The sequence below is a fragment of the Vanessa tameamea genome, chromosome 21 (assembly GCF_037043105.1).
Source record: "Vanessa tameamea isolate UH-Manoa-2023 chromosome 21, ilVanTame1 primary haplotype, whole genome shotgun sequence".
Lineage (NCBI taxonomy): Eukaryota > Metazoa > Arthropoda > Insecta > Lepidoptera > Nymphalidae > Vanessa > Vanessa tameamea.
In genome coordinates this window covers 3,216,908-3,238,788 of record NC_087329.1, presented here as the reverse complement: position 1 = coordinate 3,238,788, position 21,881 = coordinate 3,216,908, and the positions used below count along the sequence as shown (strand labels likewise).

The window sequence follows — 21,881 nt, the reverse complement described above, 5'->3', positions numbered from 1 at the left end:
CATCTTTATCCTAAGGAAGTAGTAGAAATATTATGGATGTTTGTAATAAATTAGAGGGTACTGTTACCTGTGGTAGCTGATGCAGACACTACACAGGGTGATAAAAAAGGACTAATAAAAATGAGCTAGTAGTTGCTGGTATTAGTCCAAGCTCGGGGATCAGCTGTTCGCACGCGGCTATATTAATCGTCATGAGTACACAGCAAAAGTAGGCCAAACATCTCGACTAGAGCGTACGCGGCGGACGGTCGCCGCGGCGAACCTTGCGCCGCACGAATTCGCAATACGAATCTAAGCGTTTTGTTTACACATCCTTTGTGATCACGCTAGCTAAAACTTGTCAACGTGACACCAGAAATGTCGGAAATTAGCTACTTGAGGAACGATGGCCTAAATAACAAAGACATGTAATCTTAACGCTAAAAGTTGATGTACATAAACTGGCATTACCTCGGCGGCCCTTGGCGATTTTTTCGTTTGTTGTTCATATCTCCTTCGCCTGACTGCCCCGGCGGGTAGGCACCTTCTCGTCTGCGCGTAGGGACCGGAATTTTGGCTAATTATCACTTCTTTCTTTTACAACACAGTCCTTTCAACTTTCGCGGATGCACAAAACTGCAGTTGAAATTAGGAGTTAGCACTCAAAATGCGACAACAGGGATGCATCGAATTCACTAAAGTTGTTTGACATTTGCCAACAAATATAAATTAAAATATATTTGAGTACAAAATCGCAGTTCGATTTATTCTCGGGCACTAATCCCAAAAAATAAACGGATTGGCAGATTTCTCGTGCCTGCAATCAGCGCAGGAATACAACATGGCGCTGTGACGTATTCGTCAAAAGTATTGCAAAAATTTAATTATATCGTTTGTCAATTAATTTGCGCAGTATAAAAGTAAAAAATAAATAAATTAAATATTTTAAGCAATTTTTTAATGTGTATCACTTATTTGTAACAAACAATAATAATTAAGATCACTGATTGACCAACTTCCACTTGGTTCTTCCAATATGGCGGAGGTTTATTGTGTTACTATTTTAAAAAATGTTACCTTTTTTTAACATTGATCGATACACACAATTATTTTATGTATACATATAAAAGTTTAATAAGTAAAGCAAAAAGCTTATAGTTTATTCATAGAAGCATGTGAATTGTGTCCTAAAAATATTAGTCATTACTTAATTAGGATGGTTGACTTTAGTATTTATTATTTTATTCAAAATAATATTTCAAATTTCAGACAAAATTTATTATAAATATTGTTTCTCGTTTCAATAAATGTATGTAACTAATATTTTTTTATAAATATATAATAAGTATGTAACCATACCTTTATGTTATCTGAAATATTTTTAATCTACGTTTTCAAAGAACCTCGACGCGCGCGCGCGAATTTCGTATGTGTATCGATAAGCCACGATTCCGGCCGAGTTTAATATTGATCGTTTCGGTGTACGTGGAATTGTAGGTCACACCAAAAATGAGTTTTAAAACCGCGCCAAAAATTTCTCAGCGCGAGAAATTCGAATTAATTAACTCAGAAGTGCGTTCCTTTTATGAATATTGTAAGGAAGCCGGAATTAGCGATGAAGAGATGGACATCATATGTCGCCCTTTGACGAACGCTGTACGGAAGGCGTCAATCAAAAGATGGACCAGGGCATTCCTGGTTCTTGTAATGATAATAGCGATTGGATATACTGTGAGCCAGACCGATACTTTTCAATGGCATGCGACGGCAATAGCTAGAATAACATTGATAAAGTTACTACCTGTTTGGGATTGGACGCCTCTGTATTATAATAAGTGTCTCATTGAAAGATCGCAGCCGCAGAATCTGGATAATGATGTTGTTTCAACGTCTGATTGTATTACATGTGAAACGATAAGTAAGTTTTTTTACATATATCTATAGATTTAATTAGTGTTCATTTGAAATATATTTCCAAATTTAACTTTACTTTACGGTGCTTTAAGAAATTAGTAGTTTCTTATTCTATCCAAAGTTTTTGAACCTAGTGCTTTGAAAATGTATTCCTAATGGAACAGTATACGTGGGAGACCAGTGATAGATGAGATTGTAATTTTATCACATTGCACGATTTATCTCGCTATGAACATATGGATATATGTATGTCCAAATTTAATATATTTTAATTAACCAATAAATAAGTGTAATATGTGTAATGTAGTAATTAAATATTAAATAGCGAGATTTATTGTGAACATAATCCTCTTAATAATAACGATTTTCAGGAAACATCGCTCGAGTATCAGATACGACTTACAACGAGGTTTTCAACCATCACTTGCTCAGAGGCGCACCAGTGATCGTAACGGATGCCTATTACGATTGGTCGGTCTCCGAACTGAACATAACTAATTTCATTAGCAGTGATGACAGACTCCGAGATTCCGTTCCCTGCAGGATCCTCACAAACATACGTATTGGTAAACAGCCTATGGACTTAGAAGAAGTAGTTATCAGAATAACTAACACCGACATACCGAGCTGGTTTGTTCATTTCCAGAACTGCGATATTCGGGCAGTGAAATCCCTCAGAATCCTTGCCCCGAGGCCTTACTTCCTCGCCCCCCACATTCCTCCATCGCACTTTAATTGGCTGTTGTTATCAAAGAACTACGATACCCATAGATTTAAGCACTTGGAACTCGACATAGGTCTGATTATTATGTCTCAATTGAGGGGAAAAACGTTCGTTCAATTGAGACCAAGAGCTCCCTGTGAAGACATCTGTTATACTTTGAATGTTCAGTTGAATGAGGGCGATACCCTGGTCCTGAGTAATTCTCTGTGGGAATTGGACTATTTTCCGGGGAAGGGCGAAAACATGGCGATGATCACTGAGACGGACTGGATCGAGACATAATACACGTACTTATCTGTAGCGGAAAAATTATAATAGCGTTTCATGTCATATTCACGTAGATTAAAAAGTCAGCACGTTTTTGAAATGGCACTCTCTTCGTAGTATATTTAAATGTTTCCTAAGCACGTATTCAAAGGTTATATTATATATATATATACAGGGTTATCGGTAATTCGACGTATTCCCGTTAGGAGGTAATAGGGGTGACTATTTGCGATCATTTTAACCCCCATATGCATGATGCAAAAGTTAACCATTTTTAAGGATGGAATCCTACATTGTGCACTGTAGACCATGCTGTGTGTGCTGTGCTCTGTTACAGAGAGTGCGGCGAAGGTGTTTGTCGAAATGGTTCGAATGGTTCATCGATAAATTCTTATCCTCTTAGTAATTAACAACATGGACGGGAGTCTTTCGACTTTAATTTGTCGTCTCTGAACACTGCCAGTTTCTCGGATTCGCTTATTATAAACTGATACATCGGGTAGCCGTTGATTGGGAAACAAACGCAAATAATCTTGCATTGGTTAGGTATATAACTTAAAAAATCGCTATGAAACTTGTCCTGCAGATTATTTTAAAAACATAATCGTTTACTTAGCTTTCCGAAAATGTATAACATAGCAACCGAAATAAAATGATCAGAAAGGACGCTGGTGGAAATTCGTATTCGAACATGATCGAATTCGTACGAAAGGTTGCTCTTAAAAATTCCCACAAAATTGATTTAAAATAATAACCAATGTAAAAAAACTTACTTATTTACTTAACTTACGTACTTAATACAAATTTAAAATAAAATTTAGATACATAAACAGTTCAGTAGCTAAGTTACAAATAAGATATTTTGTATTATCATTTTAATCCTGTGCATGTTATTTACGAAGAGGATGCTGAAAGAAGAGTTGCTTTCTGTAGATTCATGCTTAATGAGGATTTAGAAGATGCATCTTTTTTGAAAAAAATCCTCTGGACCGACGAATTAAAATTTGATCAAGATGATATTACTAACTACCACAATAAACATTATTGGGGAATACGTCGAATTACCAATAACCCTGTATATTCACCAACTGTTGCCCGCGGCTTTGCTCGCGTGGAAATGGATTATATTACAGAACAATTTAAAATATTACGTTAATTTAAGACCTCATTTGTGGTTCGACTTTCGTAGGCTAGATACACCAGACTGCTTACAGAGCTCACTCTCGAACGGCTATTTAGAGCTGTCTATGCGAAAAACAGTCTTCTCTTATATCTACTCTGGCCATTTTAGAAATTTGACCTTGTGCTTTATTAATTGTCATGGTGAAGCATACTTTAAGCGCGAACTGTAGCTCTCTTGAAATTAAAGGGGTATTCTGATCAAAGATATTCGTGGAATATACACTATTTCTCTTTTAGTACATCCAGTGATAACGGTAGCCTATATTACGATAGAGAACCCTTACTATTAGTCCGGTGCCGTTGCATAATTTTTGAGGTCTTAAATTCCTCAGTAACATTATGGCGCGCCAATCCCCTAGCATAAAAAATGACGGGCTTCAAGACTAATCTATATACGAAATTTCAACCACTGTTTCAACCCTTAGGGGTAGAATATCCAGAAACGCTTAAATACGTATCTACTTATTTTTAATCAATATCCCAAAAATAAAGTTTCATGTTTCTAACTTTAAAAAATGACGGTATTCCCTACAAACTTTCAATCCTCATTTCACCCCTTTAGGGGTAAAATATCCAGGATCGCTTAAATACATATCTACTCATTTTTAAAAAGTATCTCAAAATGAAGTTTTACGCTTCTAACTTAAAAAATGACTGACTTCCATAAAAACGTTCAACCCTCATTTGACCCCCTTAGGGGTTGAATTTCCTAAATTCCTTTCTTAAAAAAGAATGGGCAAAAGAATATAACAGAGTATTTTAAGAGAATTTGTAAAACTTTATCTGTTATCTCGTGGAAATTTAAATTTATAAACGCTTTCTAAGCGCGACGTTTATTTTGTCTGAATACAGCAAAACACTTTTTTTTATTACTTGAAATTGGTAGGTCGCCTCATAAAACAATCAAAATTTCGCAAAATTATTTCTAAACGCTTAAAATTTACGACACAAAATTCGCCTCCAAATCTCTAGTCTATATTAAGATCGGCGTAAATGTCAGTTAGTCAAGACATTTCCTTATATATATATATATATATATTGTTTTAGTTAAATATAAATTATATATGCAAAATTCTATTTATAGCCTTGTATGGTTGCTACGTGCTATATTAATTTTCATACCAAATATTTACGTTCGAATCCATTTAAATGTATTAAAATTATATAGCTTGTTATAAGTACATTTGATTAATATTTACTAAATTAGAATTATAGTGTGGGGGGCGCCATTTGTAATAATAACGCTAAGCCACTTTACCATTAATATATAAATATAATACACGTTATGTTCTCTGTATTATTTAATACTTTGAGAGCCAAGACACGGTACAGTCGGTCCCAAAAAAAGGCATTCCTGTACTCCAAAAGATTTAAAATTAACATGGTATTTAATGCGGGATATTTACTATGTTTTTTATTTCTATTTGGTGGAGCTGAACACTGCCAGTGTTTACGCAGCAAACGTACGAGAAAGCTGGTAGTCCGATATGGACACTCTTAATGCCGTCAACATCTACCGTCAAACTTCAGTCTCGTGAACAAGACATTCGTAGATAATGTCGAAATATCGAGCTCCACCAAATCAAAATAAAACACATGGTAGATATCCCGTATTAAATACTTGTAGTAATTCCTGTACTCATTCGACTTCATACAATGTCCAATAATGGTGTCGTTTGCTTAACTGACTCCGCCTCCCAGTTCTACATACATCTCGTTGGTCTAGGGCCTAGTTTATAAGGTGAATAATAACATTTGTTATATACATATGTCCACGATATTATATTGAATTCCTTATTAGTAGACATAATTTAACGTCGAAACGTGAATTGATCTTTAACTATCAATCCGATTTAGACGTAATTAAGTACTTATTAATAATGTACTTAAATAGATTAGATTATTTCTATGAAATTTGACTTTGTATCATTTGTATGTATAATTTTTGGGACTAACTGTAACATAACCGTCATTATTTCTATCTAATTCAGCACTGTTATTCTGTAAGAGCTCACTTCGTATCTCACTCGTGATATGTTTATCAGTTTCAGTGATACGCCTTTTTGATACTTGCATTTGCATATAAGAGATTATTATCTCTCGCATGTCATGATTTTCTTTACATTTAGTAAGTTTCAATTCAATGCTCAGTTTAAAGACTTTTGGTTTAGTTTGTTGGGACTATCAAGTTTGTTCTTAGAGAATATCTCTACTGAGACCGGTGTTTGAACATATCAATAGCATCCTATTTCACTTATAAAGTTAAATATTAATATATGTCTAACCAAATACATTATTATAAATATTGTGTATGTGAGCTCTTGGTGTCAAGATATATATATATGTGTTTATAACTATTTGTTTTTCTATTGGACGTATATTTATTTATATTGTTTTGTATTTTAACACTAATGTGGATAAGTAAATAAATATGTTGGCGCCAAGATAATTTTAAGGTATGTTTAATAAAATTATTATAAAATCGATTATAACAATTACCTCATCGTATAAATATATCTTGAAGCAATAATTTGTTTTATTTACAACAATTCTATCGCCTGCAAGAGCTTTTTTACGCAAAATCATTGTTAACAGGCGGATTCGTCTCAGTAATTTTTGTAAAATGGGATAAGTCATTGATTCCTGGATTTGGTGATTTGAATGTTTTGATTTCAAAGTCAATCATTATTTCTTTTAGACGTCTTTTGTAATGCATAATTGAAATAATATCCACTATAAAAATATTTGTGTTACGAGCTGCGTCCGAGTGATATAAGAATTTTGTTTAATTCCCGGTCGTAGCGCCACCTACCGGGTACAATCTAAGCCATCGAGGGATCATACACTCAAATATTTGATCGAAATTGATCGAACCGTTATTATATTTACGTTTAAAACGTATAAAATTTTGATTCATATATTTATATTGTCTGATATTCTTTATATTTTATGGGATACATAAGTGCAAAAAAATAATTGTATTTTATGTAATATAATTAATAAATAACATAATTACAATTAGCTTTAAAACTTTACTCAAGAATTTATATGAAAAATAAAAGATATATTCGTTTCAATAAAAACAATTTATTATTTATAAGCCAGTAAGAGCTCAATCAGTCTTCTCTTTATGGACGGGTTTTCCCCTGAACCACAGCAGCAGGTTCTTCAGCGACAACACGACGGGAAACATGATGGGCAGAAAGAGAGGGATGTATATTGCATACCTGAAATTCAAACAGTACATTTAATATCTTACGTTTATATAATATACTATAAAATTTAGTTTAACTTGGTGGTATTCGACCGTCTAACAGCCATACTAGGAATTGTTGCATTCCTGTTAAAAGGGCGGACGAGTCAGTGTAACAACAGGCAACAGGAGACATCTTAGTCCTTGGGAACTTATGGGGCGGAAGCAGCGAATTGAGGGATGGTTAATATGTCTAGCAGAGCTAATGCCTATGGGACACGATGACCACATACCGTCCATATGCTAGTCTGCCGACCAATTTTCAAAAAAAAAATTAAAACAAATAAAGATCCTTTGTTACAAAAACGTATATATATCTATTCACTAAGGCGCGCCCCCTCACAAGTATAAGATGTCTTAGTGGCGCGTGAGACGACTAAGAGTAGAGACAGCAGAAAAGTTCAAATTCGATTGTAGTTGTTAAGTTTATTTTATTAAAACACCGATCGCTTAACGCGGAGGTCTACAACAGACGTACAGGTTTGCTTGCACATTCAAATTTACCTATGTATCTATTACTAATGCCGTACATGCTGAGTGGTCAATAATATTGTTTTGGTATCTTACTTTTGGTCATCTGGGAAGTAGAGAAGGGCCAGTAGACTCGGCTCCATGAAAGCGGTCTCTGCTGCCAGGAAGGCCCGCTGCGAGTACCGGTGAGCTTCCAGCAGATCGGCCTTCTCCATGTGTTCGGTGGCGCGGTGGATGCTCTCCACGGCGAGGTTGATCGAGGCCCCGACCTCGTCGTTTATCACGATGTTAGATATTTCGCCTGGCAATTGGTGCATAAACGTGTGCTGTTCCGTTTTATTCATTTTGTCCCACAGATTTAAATATTTGAATGCAAACATAAATGGATGAACTTAAGGTTGCCAAGTCGCCAAACCCAGTAGCCGGACAGACCGGCTAGCTGGGCCGGCATTTGGGTAAAAAGGCCGGCACCCTACAGCAGTTCCGAGAAGCGAGTGTGGGTACGCACCGAGCAGCTTGGCGAGCGACCTGAGGCTGGTCTCGGCGGAGGCGAGCTGCTGCAGCGCGCGCAGGCGCAGCAGCGCGTCGCGCTCCCACGCGCGCGGCGCCGCGCGGCGCAGCGCCTCCAGCCGCGCGCCCGCCTGCGCCTCCTGCGCAGCGACGCGACGGTTGGTTACGGCGCGAGCGAGCGCCCGGTGGCAAATTCGATTCTCATCCATTGATGGTAGGATAGGTCTGCGAGGTCATCGATCACTCAACCGGTCAGGGCCGATACTCTTTGTGATTACGGTATGTAAGACCGACTCGGCCAGTGGACGAGCGTAGGGAGCAGGCGTCAAATCACGGTTGGTAACGGTAATATCAATGAGCCGATGTTAGTCTCGCTTAGAAATCATAAAAATATCAAAAAATCGCTCGAGTACAATAAAAACCTAATAAATATTTTCGTTTGTACATATATGTGGCCTAAAATTGCGACTCCTTTTAGTAGAACAATGAAAATATATATATTTCACACAGAATAATAGCATACTACTTGCATTCCATCACACGCTTACTCAGTTCTTGATTCCGATATCACTCGCAGTGAGTGTGGTCGCAGCCGCAATTGTAAGTTCTCGGAGTTACCACTTGTATAATTCACAGAAAATACTGATAAAACTTTGAAGTGGAATTAAGTTGAATAGTTAAAAACATGCTTATATTGACGATCACTTTAACGAAAATGTGTTATAATATTGTCATTATGCGATAAGCGAATCAATGACCAATGAATTTACTGCAACAGTAAATAAACAGGAATTAAGGAAAACCACAGACTTAGACGAGGCTAGACCGCGCATGTTCTTGAAAACCGAACGTCATATTTTTATACCTACGATGACGTCACGGCAGCCACTTGCATATACGTAAATCTTTTTAAATAAATTACAGCTATTTGAGCAACGAAAACAATATACTTATCGATAACTCCAATGACTCGACTTACTATCCTAGAAGAGTTTTTGCAGTTTATAACGGCACCATTCGACATCGAACACGAACTAAAGTAGTGGTGCAGTACAGCCCCACGTGGTCAGACGGTTTGTGGTAACGTGCCTATCCTAAATCTCTGAGGAAACCTATAAAGACTTTCAAATAGGTATTATAAAGGTACCTGTAAATGATCCGACTGTTAATTTTTCGTCTAACTTTACTTTTAAAGCCTTCAATCTCAGCTCACCTTATCCGTGATGCCGAGCAGCTTCCGCAATTGAGACAGAAAAGTTCCCATGATTAGATTAACGGGTGGCGTGTACACCTGTTTCTCGCATTCCTCCGGCGTGGGGTTGCCGAAGACCACTCCCCCCCATTTAGGGGACATAAAGGCTTGCACCGGTGGTGGAATTTCTTTATCTGTGTAAATGAAAGTATAAATAAATTTGTAGAAAATGTATTGACCGTTGAATTGTGTGAAACGGATGTATGTTATCCAGTATAGGATACACCTCTATACAAACCAAATGTTATGTATTTGTTTTTAAACTCCTACGCGGTTGGCCATTTAGATGGTTTTGTTTTGTATATTATTGATTTTTGCTGGCCCTCGAGGTTGCCCTCCTTGCCCGCGCATCGGGTCAGGGTCTTATTCGCCCAGTAGTGTCTTGTCCGCGGGTTCGTCATGTCCGGTGGTTGCATCGTTCTATCGGGGGTCCAAACCGTCGTCGTCAATGACTGCGTCGGGGGAGGTGGTCGGTGACAGCAGGAGCTCAAGAGTTTGAGATAGCCTTGCATGTAACGGCGTCCTTGCGAGCGAACATGCGCGCGCAATGGGTATCGTTGAATACCTAGTACCTGGGTGGTTTAGATCGATCCGGTAGATGGCGTTGTGACGCCGCCATTGTATACCTTAGCATATACCGTAACATTATATATTAGATACCGTAGCGCTGCAGCGCGAGCGGCGCGAGGCGGCACGGCACGACGTAGAGCGCCAGGTTGAGCGTGGGGCGCTCCGACACGTGCGTGGCGGCGCGCTCCTCCAGCCGCGTCAGCAGCAGCGGCAGGCGCTCCGCCCCCGCCACCCGCCCGCCCGGCACCTGCGCACCAGCACTACCCTGTCACTCCAACTCCCTGCACAACTGGTGCTCCACAAGTGTGTGCGCAGGAGCAGACACTCTCTATTGCCCGTAAAGCACCTGCCTAATTTCTAACTCTGTACTCAGAGTTTTAGTAGTTTCATATACCGAGAATTGAACCCTGGACCTTGTTGTTGCAACGGTACAAGTGCCATGTTTTAATCGCGTACTAAGTTCAAGAACTTTAATCAGCGTCCCGTTATTTATTTTATAATGTATTACTGTTTGTCGATAACTAAACGACGTACGAGTAGAACCGTCGATAAAATATCGCAGGTCCGATGTTGTCGTCATGGCCACTGTACTCCCCGCACTTAGAACGAGCTTCACGCATGGAGAAGAATACTCTAGGTGAAACGGATATCCGGTAACTATTCGGTATCCGACCGGATACCGGATATTTAAAAACAACTATTATTTAATGATTTCTTTCAAATACTGCAAGATAACATATATTTTTAGTTATATTTAATTTTGCCCGAATTTGAACGACGTCGTCCGTAAGGATCCAAGTTTGCTAACCGCTGGGGCATCATTTCACAACTATGTGATTAAGGCCATACCTCCGTAGCTTCGAAGTCGAAGTCCAGCAGATGGAGCCATTGGGACTTCAGTGTGAAGTTGTGCAACTCGGTGAGTTCATCCACGAAGGAACCGATGTAATCTGTTGAGACATTTTCTATCGGTTAGTAAGTTCTCAGGAGCTGTAATGTCTGATGACGTATTAGTGTACACTCCGTTAAGCAAAATCTTTATACGATTTTTTTTGTTTGTGATTGGTAGGCGAACGTGCAAATCGGTCACCTGGAAATGGTCTCAGACGTTGGCGCTGTAAACGTGGTGGAATATGCTCCAAACCTTCTCCTCAAAGGGAGAGGAGGCCTTAGCCCAGCAGTGGGAAATTTACAGGCTGCTAATGTAAGTTACATGAGCTCATTTACCGTGCAAGCCGGACCACGACGGTACTAAGTATTGCTGTTTGGCGCTAAGATATACAATGCAATACAATTAGATAGAGTTCACGAGCAAGACCGCATGACACACGTGCTTAAATAAAATGGAAATAAATAGCCGAGCCCATCTGTTCGGGAGTGGGTTGTGGTCATACCCTATTTGGAGCTGTAATTTTCTTGAGTTTCACGATTCGTAATTGTTGGAAATCCTATATATTTATTCATATTTTATTATTTACTCGATGGAAGATTTTTGGGTAAAACCGTCTGGGTTATCACGCACTCATCGTATATTCTACCGCCAAGCAATACTTAGCGTTATTGTGTTCCGGTTTGAAGTGCGTCCGGAATGGTTATTATTTCGTGCAGCGCTAATGTCTATGAGCGGTAGCGACCACTTACTACTACCACTGGCCCGTCCACCTACCTACATCATAAAAAAATGAGGCGGCAGTTGCGGAGATTCTTATGTCAAATCCTTTAAAATTTACAATAGATAATCTTTGGATATTCCTTTTTATATATAAAAAGTATCACCCTCAATCGCGTCTCGAGCATTGAAGTTCACTTTCAGCTCCTGCGGCCTCGGATGCACCACGGACAGCACCACGTGGTAACCGGGCCCGCTCGGGAACCGAACCTGTCGCGCGGCGTCCGCTATCTCCGACCTCGCCCCGATCAGCACCGATGGCTGATATATCCATTTCTCAAGAACTTTGACGATGGTTGAACATGCTGAAATGTTACTTGAATAAATAAGTTACCGAGAAGTAGGCCGACGGATAAATGGTCCATGGGCCATTGCATTGTCAGAAATGGCAGTTATATCAAAAGCTGTCCTCAAATTGATGTTGTGGATAATCATGGCATCTTATGTTACGTTCCTTTTGGTTAAAATTAAAAAGATCCAGCCCAGTCAGCTTTTTAAAATCTGACTAGAGATATCGTTTTAAATTTAGTGTTAAGAAATCTGATTGCTCTGTAACTGTAGTAGTATTCAGATGAAAGTTATTATATTTATTTATATGAGATTAATTTTAATGGAAACACTTTTGAGCACAAAATTTAAGCTTGGAAAAACAGTAGAAAAATTTACATCAAAGTATTTTTTATTCAAGAAAGCTCTTACAAACATGATTTAGAAATATTTTCATAAAAATATATTAAAATACGAATAACATGAGTTACAAATGTTACAATTTATCCGAAAAAATAACAGTTTTTTTTTAAATATTTGAGTACTTACTGGAACATTGTAATACCTTGTCGTGGAAAAGGATTTGTGTAACAGTTTTAATAATAACTCACGCATATGGACAATCAACGTTCATCTTAATGACTAGTGTTTATTTGAGAAACATATTCGTTTCTATAAAAATACATTTACATTCGTCAATTGGTAAATTTAAATATTATAATAGACATATACCCTATATGGTAGATTATATTTATAACTAGTTGTCGCTCGCGGCTTTGCTCGTGTTTTAGGTGTTTGGTCATTAGGTGTTATGCATAAGAACCCCATTCCTTCCTTGAGGTTCAAGCTTGCTTCATACAAAATTTCATCAAATTCGGTTCAGCGTTTTGGCATTCAAAGAGTAACAGACAGACAAAGTTACATTCGCATAGGTAAAATAATGTTAATGAAACCGATATCACTTAGTCTGTAGTCCTAATCTAGTAAATGTGAAAAATGCCTATTTAAATAAATGATTATCGTAACAAACCTACAAAAAAGAGGTATTTTAAGTAACGATTTGGTTCTAATTGTAAAAGTCGAAAAATATATTTATTTACCTTTAATATCTCTGAAGAAGGCCACTCGCTCGGTCCCGACCCAGACATCTTGGTATAGAGGTTTCCTCTGGACGACATAAAACGTGTTGTGTTTCTTTATATTGAAAGCTGCGCCCACATCTTCTAACGCCTCCTGTTCATCGGCCACCGAGTCCAGTAAGTGTTGTAACTTATTCGGTATTATTTTCTTCGTGATTTTCAGTTTTATCACATCTGGAATAATGATAACAATACAAGATATTTATAAGACTAGTCATGATAATAATAAAAAATGCTTTTGGCAAGCCCTTCATGATAGGTCACCAAGTCATCAGATATTCTACCGCGAATTACCATATTCCTTTTTGGGGTATGACTGAGCCAGTGTAACTACAGCCACAAGGGTCACAATTTCTACAGCGCCAACGGGAGCACACACCAAAAGGTTTCCATTGTCCTATTCGCCTATTATTATAACTAAAAAAAATAACAGCAAACCTGATTCTTGGAATGCCTTCTCGATCTGTCTCGCGACTTCTTGTGCGGTCTCGTCGTCGTTGGCTAGAACTGTCAGCTCCGTTGATATGTAATGTGAATCGGTCTCGAAGGCGTTTATCTTATCGTACGGTAACGCGACCCTGAAATAATAGAATAGCCTTCAGCCTGAGTCCAGTGTCGTGTGCGTGGAAAGCCTGTAGCATTTGTATTTACTATATTGTTTGTACATTGTCCTTGAAAAGTTCTAAACAATATCTACGTAATAGTTTTTAATAAACAATACGGGCGTAGCCTAAGGTGATTAGTAATACTTTCAAATTAAGTTCATCGACCGTGATAAATTTTACTATATATATATTGTAGGAACATATACGATGGTGACGTCGTTATAACTGATTTCGGCCACGGCCACGAATCTCAAGGGAGTCCAGCCAATTATGCAGGGCATATTATACTGAACAAATATGTGGACTAACCCGACACGACCAGAGAGAGTCCAGGCGGACGACCATCGGCTCACGTGCTTTCGGGGGCAAGGTCGTGTATTAAATTTTATCGTCAAGATTCCGGGCTGTTACTGAGAATTTCTGACGAACGAGGCACGTTTTTTTTTTTTAATAAACAATATAAAAGTACCCTAAGGTAATACTTCAAATAACAGTCTAGTTTGAAGTCAACAGTACTTCAAAATTAAGTTTATTTACCCTTGTTAAAATTTATTTTATACATATTGTAGGAACATACATACATACAGAACAACCGGAACTAAAACAAACTTCCAGCGAGTTTGTATCGCGGGTGTTATGTTTAAACGAATGACAGAATATAAACAACATTTTAATTGGGAGAAAGTAAACAATATTATTTTGTAAATTAATTGCATTTTAAATTGCGCAGTTAAAACAAGTTACATACTAATTATATCTGGTTTTAGTTGGTTATCTATAAGGACATTGCGTTGCGTTTCGTCTCAAAATAAAAGCTTGCATACAAAAGGCGATACACCCTGAACTTCATTAATTCATTGATCACGTTATCAAAGTAATGTTCAAGTTTCTTTAGCATGAGTTTAGTTTTTTTTTAAATTTAATCGTGCAAATAATTATCTCATGTGATAAAGGGGTTATTGTAAACATCCAAATATAATTGTTAAGTCAAGGTGAGCAATGTCGATGATATTGTTTATAACATAATAAGAAATATTTTTAAAATAATAAGTCGCTGCAAAATGCAAAAAACTTAAAGATGTTAATAAATGAAGGACATGGTTCAGATCGAGCCAGGACTTTGCCATCTCAGACATAGAGGATAGACAGAAAGTAGGAGAAGAAGATTTTAAAGAGCTTATTCCACCACGCTACTGCAATGCGTTTGGTGGATACACACGTGGCAGAATTTAATTCGTCAGATGCTCTGTGATGCTTACCTCTCACTGCCGAACATGAGATTACGCGGTTTGAATCCTGGATGCTGGATTGTAGCCCGCTTCGCTTAAGATTATATTTTTATTTAGAGACAAGTTAAGAGAGTCATCGATCGATTACTACTTGGCAAAGACCTCCTCTTCCTATCAAATTATATTCTTATTGAGAGTCAAGATATCGAGCGATTATTATGAAAAAAATCTCTTTTCCCTTTGACGGAAAGGATTTATAGCTTTCGCCGCGCCTTTCCAATACCCGTGGCAGCACGAGCAGAAGGATGAATTTAATATCAGATCGTATATACCGGAAAAGTATGTCAAAGTAAGCCTTCTTTTGTATAAATTGTCTTTTAAAGTATAAAAAAAATATTTATAATGACGATTATATAGAATATAGAAGATTTTAGTTATTAACCTGTATACTTCTGTAGTTTTCCACCAAAGCGGCAGACCGATGATGATGAGCACGCCCACGAAGGAGGCGCTCGCCCACATGCGATTCGCTTCTGAAAAAAATATATGTTTTTTTTAAATATTAATCCTTGTTTTGATGCGTTATGAAAAAATATTGATTTTGAATTTTTATGTTCCGTGTCTTATAATAATGTTGTGTTTCATTTAAATGATGGAAAAGATAAGCTTTTTATATCTGTAATTGGAAGAAATTTTCTGTTTAACTCTGAACTCATATAATTTGGTCCCATCATATCCCAATAGATAAATTTAACATTTGACTGATAATTAACGTAATATTACGCAAAAGATATAGTAAACGATTGATAGCGTGAAGAGGGATATGACAGAGACGGACGTGAAAGATCAGATGACGAATAATAGAGGAGTATGGAAAGAAAAGATACTACTGCGTCGACCCCAAATAGACTGGGACACGAGCGGGAAAAAGAAAAAAAATAGTAAATGATTGCACACACACGCGGACTCCTATGAATATAGCCGGAATCGTCACTCATATAGTCCAACACGTCCAGGGAGAGTTTAGGCGCTTTATTTACTTTTGGAAGGTAGAAGATGCGTACTTTACTTATGGTTTGGTTTCGACCTTTGGATTAATCCCACTTTCCAAAAATTCTGAAGTCGAACTGTAATCCTTTTTATTCCTGTAAATTTCGGTAAGAAGCAACTCAAAACTCACCGCAGAACAAGATCGTCACTAGTCAAAATGTGATATGCAACATGCCCATTTAAATTTAAAAAAATATAGGTTACACGTATCAAAATAGCGTATCGCCGTAGTCATGAATGATTCAGAAGTAATTTCACGAATTCACGATTTGAAAAGTGAGATAGCCTATTACAGGCTAAAGAGGCAAAATATTTCAGATCCCGTGATGGGTAACGCAGTGACGGTTTAAAACGCAAATATATGTGCAAAGACAATCAACCAAGTCCCAAATATATATATACATTTATTAGCCAATATGATATTTAGCTGTCATGTACTTGATAGGGTGGGTACGTACAACCCACTCATTAATAATAATAAATATTGGACAACATCACATACATTACTCTGATCCCAATTTAAGTAGCTAAATAGCACTTGTGTTATGGAAATCAGAAGTAACGACGGTACCACAAACACCCAGACCCAAGACAACGTAGAAAACTAATGAATTTTTTCTACATCGACTCGGCCGGGAATCGAACCCGGGACCTCGGAGTGGCGAACCCATGAAAACCGGTGTACACACTACTCGACCACGGAAGTCGTCAAATGAGTACAGGTATGATATTTAAAAGAAAACTCATGCATTATACATGAGTTTGAACATGTCCATACGTTATCTCGATGTGAACGATATTGCCCGCCGAGTTCATACAAATGTCTATCTAGTCCTAAACGTGCCAGCTGAGACGTTTAATTCATTTCTCGTGTTCTCAATAGAAGTGTTTATTGATTGTACTGCGTTTTAAGACAAAATGCGTCACGGTTTGATATTACAGACGCCTCACAGTTTAATAAACACTTGTCATTGTTCAATGTTCATTGCCCATGCAGGAAAGAAAACATATACGTATGTTAGACGTTTCGTTCAGATTTCAACGTTTCTGGGCGCCAATAGTATTACGTACTCGGATCACTTATGTAGGTGTTGTTAATAAGGAAAAAACTTGCTTAGACTAAAGTAAAAAATATATTTATACAAGTACCATTTTAATGTTTAGACATTTTATATATGTTGCCTAACTGAAAAATATACGTACAACTTATACCAGAAGATACAACGCGTTTCTGGGAAAGATTTAGTATTTAATATTCATACATAATTAGCTGCACTTCACGGTTTCAAGCATTTTAAATTTAGACTAATGTCGTACCAAACGTTAATAACATGGTCTCGTCTTAAATGTTCGAATCTACATTATTTAGCACGCCGTGTTGATATTGTTTTAAGCTTATTTAAATTCTCTTCGTAGATTTACATCATCCAAATAATTTACTGTCTAACAATTTAATTATTAAAATTACTATTTTTGTTTAAACTTTTCAAATCTCGGTGTAGTCGGTAAGTAATGATCACAGACCAAAGTCAAGTGCTATTATTATTAAAATGATAGCATTTTCAACTAACTTTTTCACTGTTGAATTTAGCCGAATTGACCATGAGTTGCATATCTAAGTTACTTTTGGTAGGTATATATTTTATATTATTGGTGTAGTACATTTGTATTTTTTTTTAAATAAGATTGAATGTTATGTAGAATCTAGACTTTAGATATTAACCTATAGTAGGAGCAAAGTGCGGGAATATCTTCCCCACTTGGATCCAATTAAGAGGATCCCGGCTAATTGCACTATTTATGATTTCATTGATTATTAAAAACTTAGTTTAATGATGATCTCGTTTAACCTCTCGGTACAGGTTAAGGGTATGCTAATTATCGGTACTTGTAAGAGTCATTACGTTTGAAGCCTGGCACTTTCTTTACTAAACTAGAAAGAAAAGTCGATGGTTTTGTTATTAAAAATGTGTCGGTATGGTTCCTTCTCAGGCGAGTAATAATGAAGTATAGAAACCCTTGAAGTATGCACATTATAGTTCAATTCAAGAAACATAATTGATTACCAAATAATATTTTAAAAATACACGTATGTAAACACGCTGCGCCGACCCCAAGTAAAATTGGGATAACGGCAGGAGGATGATTATGACGTATGAACAAATATATTTTTCACACAGATCTAAAAATTGTTATTAACTTTTTGTTATCTCTTACCATCTCCCAAAACCTAATAATTAGCTAGGTAGTTAAATTTACGAAAATTTAGCAATATCATATAAGTTTATGACTAGACTTTTAGCTTTGCTAATTAATAAATTTCAATCACTTGTTAAAAAACTTTGATTAATAATGTATATTGCTCGATAAAGGATTACGTAGACGATAAAAAGTGTGGAGTTAGTATTCGTTTATTTTCATTATGTTTTTACCCAATGGGTAAAATGGAACCCCATTTACTAAGACTATATCTCGTGAACCGTGATAGTTAGACAGTGTGAAATTTTCACAGATGATGTATTTCCGTTGCCGCAATAAGAACAAATACTAATAAATAGAATAAAATAAATATTTAAGGGGGCTCATGTACAACAAACGTGATTTTTTTTTGCTTTTTTATAGATAAGAGTACGGAACCCTTCTTGCGCGAGTCCGACTAGCACTTGGCTAGTTTTTTATTTAATAATCATCGTATACTTTGATTTGATTCAATTTTAATTTGTAAAAATAACACAACAGTTTTACACCAAAAATGTATATTATCATACCAGTTCTTAAGGTTATTAAGTCTGCGTTTTCCGGTCACTGATCGTGATCGCTAGAATGTATATAGTTTCATTAATTCATAGTGTTCTATAAGTGGTCGCTGTTCTCAATTACATCTCGGTCCGCTACTTAACACTTGACCCTGCAATGATACGTAACACTCAGGTATAATTGATATCGAGGATATTGATATCGCACGTAGCTTAAAAAAAAAACCAGCTGCCTCTTGGTCGAGTGGCTAATTTATATGGACCTCAATGTCTTGGGTGGCAATAAAATCCAATTGGTTAGTACTGTTAGGAAATTCTAAGTAACATATTAGAGACTTAGAGATGATAGTGGTTACTCTCGAGCCCAGGAAAACACAATAAGCTCATCAAGGCTTGTCGCAAGGCAATAGAAAGTACCCGTATTAGTGATGATTAAAAATAAAATGATAAAAAATTTAAAAAGTTTATTAAGACTAAATTAATGAATAAATCTTATTATATATAAATAATACTTTTAGAAAAAAGCGCCTGGATTAAGGCTTGGATTCCATCACAGGACTGATTGAACACTAATAGTGAATAACAGCATTGTAATCTGTTTATTTGAATCTAGCGACCTGACCCAGCCTCGCACGGGTGCAATGCTGATAGATCTTTTTAAGAGGTGTACAATAGTGTAGTACATTATTTTGATATATCTCGTAGGGTTCAGCCAGCGTTTGCAATGTAAGCGCAAAATAAAGTTTTTAATTACGACATCACATTAGAAAGCTCTAAAATTACCTATCGTCGATGGTCCAGAGTCCAGAGTTTCTATCGTCATCGTCAAAATCCGTTGTGTAGTTTTAAAGATCTAAGCATACATAGGGACGGACAGCGGGAAGCGACTTTGTTTTATACTATGTGGTGAAGAGCAACTATGTCTCTTGCTTCTACTTTTGTTTTCGCTGGTTTCCGAAAGGGTAATCGTGTTTAAATATTGACGATTCAAAAACATAAACACATTGTAAAGTTTACTTACAAAATAAATTTGATTTGATATTATTGTTGCCTTGGCTTCATTGAAACTGCCAGAACAATATCATTACTGTTCTCAACTCAAGTTTAAAGTGAATTTAGAAATACGTAATCACTAGTTCTCCAATAAAACTGCCAGAATACACATTACATAGTTTTTAACTTTACGACTGCATTTCCTTCCTTCTTAAAACAACTTCCTCTGATAAAAATATGAACACGCACGACCAAACCCTCGTGTTAAATGAGCCCATGGACGATAAGATAAACTTATCGATACAGAGCTTATAATATTACAATGTGAAGCTATTGTTTATAGCTTGAATTTTAATGAGGAGCGAACGCTTTGAGGACCTTCGACGTTGGATCTAGAACACGTTTTTGATCTTAATACAATTATTATCAAAGTCAAAGTCAAAAATCTTTATTCAATATAGAAGTGTTTACACTTGCTTATTGATTGTCAAAAATCTACCACCGGTTCGGAATTTAGCACCTCGGACCTGAGAAGAACCGGCGAAAGAAACTCAGCGGGATATATTTTTTTTTTTTTTTACTATTATTATCTGTCATTTAATATATGCTGATTTTGATACTGCTTCGGAATTTTATCGCTGTTAGACTTTGTGCAGACTCGTTTGGACCAGTACCACTAAATTAGTTATGGAACATTTGAAAACTCTATCCTCTTGATTTTAAACATATGATGTCCAGTTTAAACCTACTAGATATAAAATTTTATATGTTGATACAGAAAGCCAAACGCCAAACACCAAAGCAGTATTAAATTTTATCTTTTATTTTATCAACACGCTAAGAAAAAGGCCGACCAAAGAGAAATTACGTCACTGCATAGACCAATTATGATGTCACTGCATACCCAAGTTCAGTTTCATTATGTATCCAACGTGATGACTGCATCGACAGACAACTGACAATTTAAAACATATATAATTGTCTTTAATCGATAACATTTCTCAGAAGCGATGTTGTCAAATATTCACACATACCTACCTGATTCTATTGAGGTACCTATGTATGCTTTATTAGTAGTAATTACACTCTGTAATTACTGAGTTATTAATTCATTTATGGTGCGAATCGTTATTTGAATATGTAAATCAAGTAAATTTAACTTTGTTGCTATGATCGGCGGTTAAGTTGTACCAGTTGATTTGAACGATTGATTTTCTTGACGGTCCATCTCGGTAGAATCTACATTTCGAACTCATGGTAGTTTCACATTTAAATCAAAACTGTTACACGACAAAGTGCAGAAACAAAAAAAAATTAGGGGCAGAAAAAAAATAGGAGGACTCAAACATGCCCTAAGGTCCTCAAGAGTGTGAAGAGGAAATAATAAACACGCACACTTGAGTAATTTTTTACCATTCAAGTTTTTTAAGATAGGAAATTGCCTATACTGCCGACTGGGTTCGTCTGTTAAGTTCTTTTCATTAGAAAATCAAATTATTCGAAATAATTACAGTAAAAACAGCTAGACGGGCTTGCAGAAAGCCCTACGACCAAGCAAAATATATATTATATAACTAATACTTGCATATACGGAGTTTTTAAAGTATTTTTATTAGATTTGAATGACGTCGAAGCTGCGTCACACCAACACTTAAAGATTTCAAGATTTTAGAATCATCGCTTTGAGCGGTCTGATATAGATGGGGAAATCACTAAACATAGTATTTTTAATAATAATAAAGTATACGTTTACTATGCGTATAAAGACTGGTTGGTTTCAATGTAATCTCATCAGTTATACAAAAATGAAACAATGGATATCATTACGAGTATCAAAGTATATACACCGAAGTAATTGTAATATATACAATTGACAATTGAAAAACATTGGATTTTGATGCGGTTTTTTTTTAATAGATAGAGTGATTCGAGAGGAAGGTTTTTGTATATAATACATAGACAATATAGTTAAGTAACATTGATAATTTTAAAAGTTTCTAATGTGATGTCGTAAATTTATACATTTTTTGCGCTTACATTGTAAACGCTGG

At 36.5% G+C, this 21,881-nt stretch overlaps 3 protein-coding genes across 8 annotated transcripts in view; 1 reads left to right on the top strand and 2 right to left on the bottom strand.

Annotated features, from left to right (window-relative positions):
- Positions 1-1,018, bottom strand: part of LOC113394135 (ataxin-2-like protein) — a 44,580-nt gene extending 43,562 nt beyond the window's left edge. For all 5 annotated transcript variants that reach the window (XM_064218350.1, XM_026631338.2, XM_064218352.1 and 2 more), the window contains exon 1: positions 451-1,018. In XM_064218350.1, coding sequence (XP_064074420.1) covers positions 451-488 — 38 coding nt within the window. In that variant the 5' untranslated portion in view covers positions 489-1,018. The remainder of the gene's footprint in view (positions 1-450) is intronic.
- Positions 1,019-1,402: 384 nt separating this feature from the next.
- On the top strand, positions 1,403-3,045 carry LOC113394130 (uncharacterized). The gene is made up of 2 exons (XM_026631332.2): positions 1,403-1,897; positions 2,265-3,045. The coding sequence occupies exons 1-2, from the start codon at positions 1,489-1,491 to the stop codon at positions 2,897-2,899; spliced, it is 1,044 nt and encodes a 347-aa protein (XP_026487117.1). The 5' UTR covers positions 1,403-1,488; the 3' UTR covers positions 2,900-3,045.
- A 4,088-nt stretch (positions 3,046-7,133) lies between these two features.
- Pig-s (Phosphatidylinositol glycan anchor biosynthesis class S) overlaps positions 7,134-21,881 on the bottom strand; it is a 58,354-nt gene continuing 43,606 nt past the window's right edge. For both annotated transcript variants that reach the window (XM_026631325.2, XM_026631326.2), the window contains exons 2-11: positions 15,474-15,564; positions 13,636-13,775; positions 13,159-13,371; positions 11,899-12,096; positions 10,972-11,072; positions 10,213-10,369; positions 9,514-9,686; positions 8,299-8,440; positions 7,887-8,091; positions 7,134-7,293 (exon numbers count right to left, since the gene is read on the bottom strand). In XM_026631325.2, coding sequence (XP_026487110.2) covers positions 7,179-7,293; positions 7,887-8,091; positions 8,299-8,440; positions 9,514-9,686; positions 10,213-10,369; positions 10,972-11,072; positions 11,899-12,096; positions 13,159-13,371; positions 13,636-13,775; positions 15,474-15,564 — 1,535 coding nt within the window. In that variant the 3' untranslated portion in view covers positions 7,134-7,178. The remainder of the gene's footprint in view (positions 7,294-7,886; positions 8,092-8,298; positions 8,441-9,513; positions 9,687-10,212; positions 10,370-10,971; positions 11,073-11,898; positions 12,097-13,158; positions 13,372-13,635; positions 13,776-15,473; positions 15,565-21,881) is intronic.

What these genes read in the sequence shown, in the direction of transcription:
- LOC113394130 (XM_026631332.2), top strand. Translation starts at nt 1,489, where the DNA reads ATGAGTTTTAAAACCGCGCCAAAAATTTCTCAGCGCGAGAAATTCGAA. An exon ending in TATTACATGTGAAACGATAA is followed by an intron (nt 1,898 to 2,264) that starts GTAAGTTTTTTT and finishes AACGATTTTCAG; the next exon opens with GAAACATCGCTCGAGTATCA.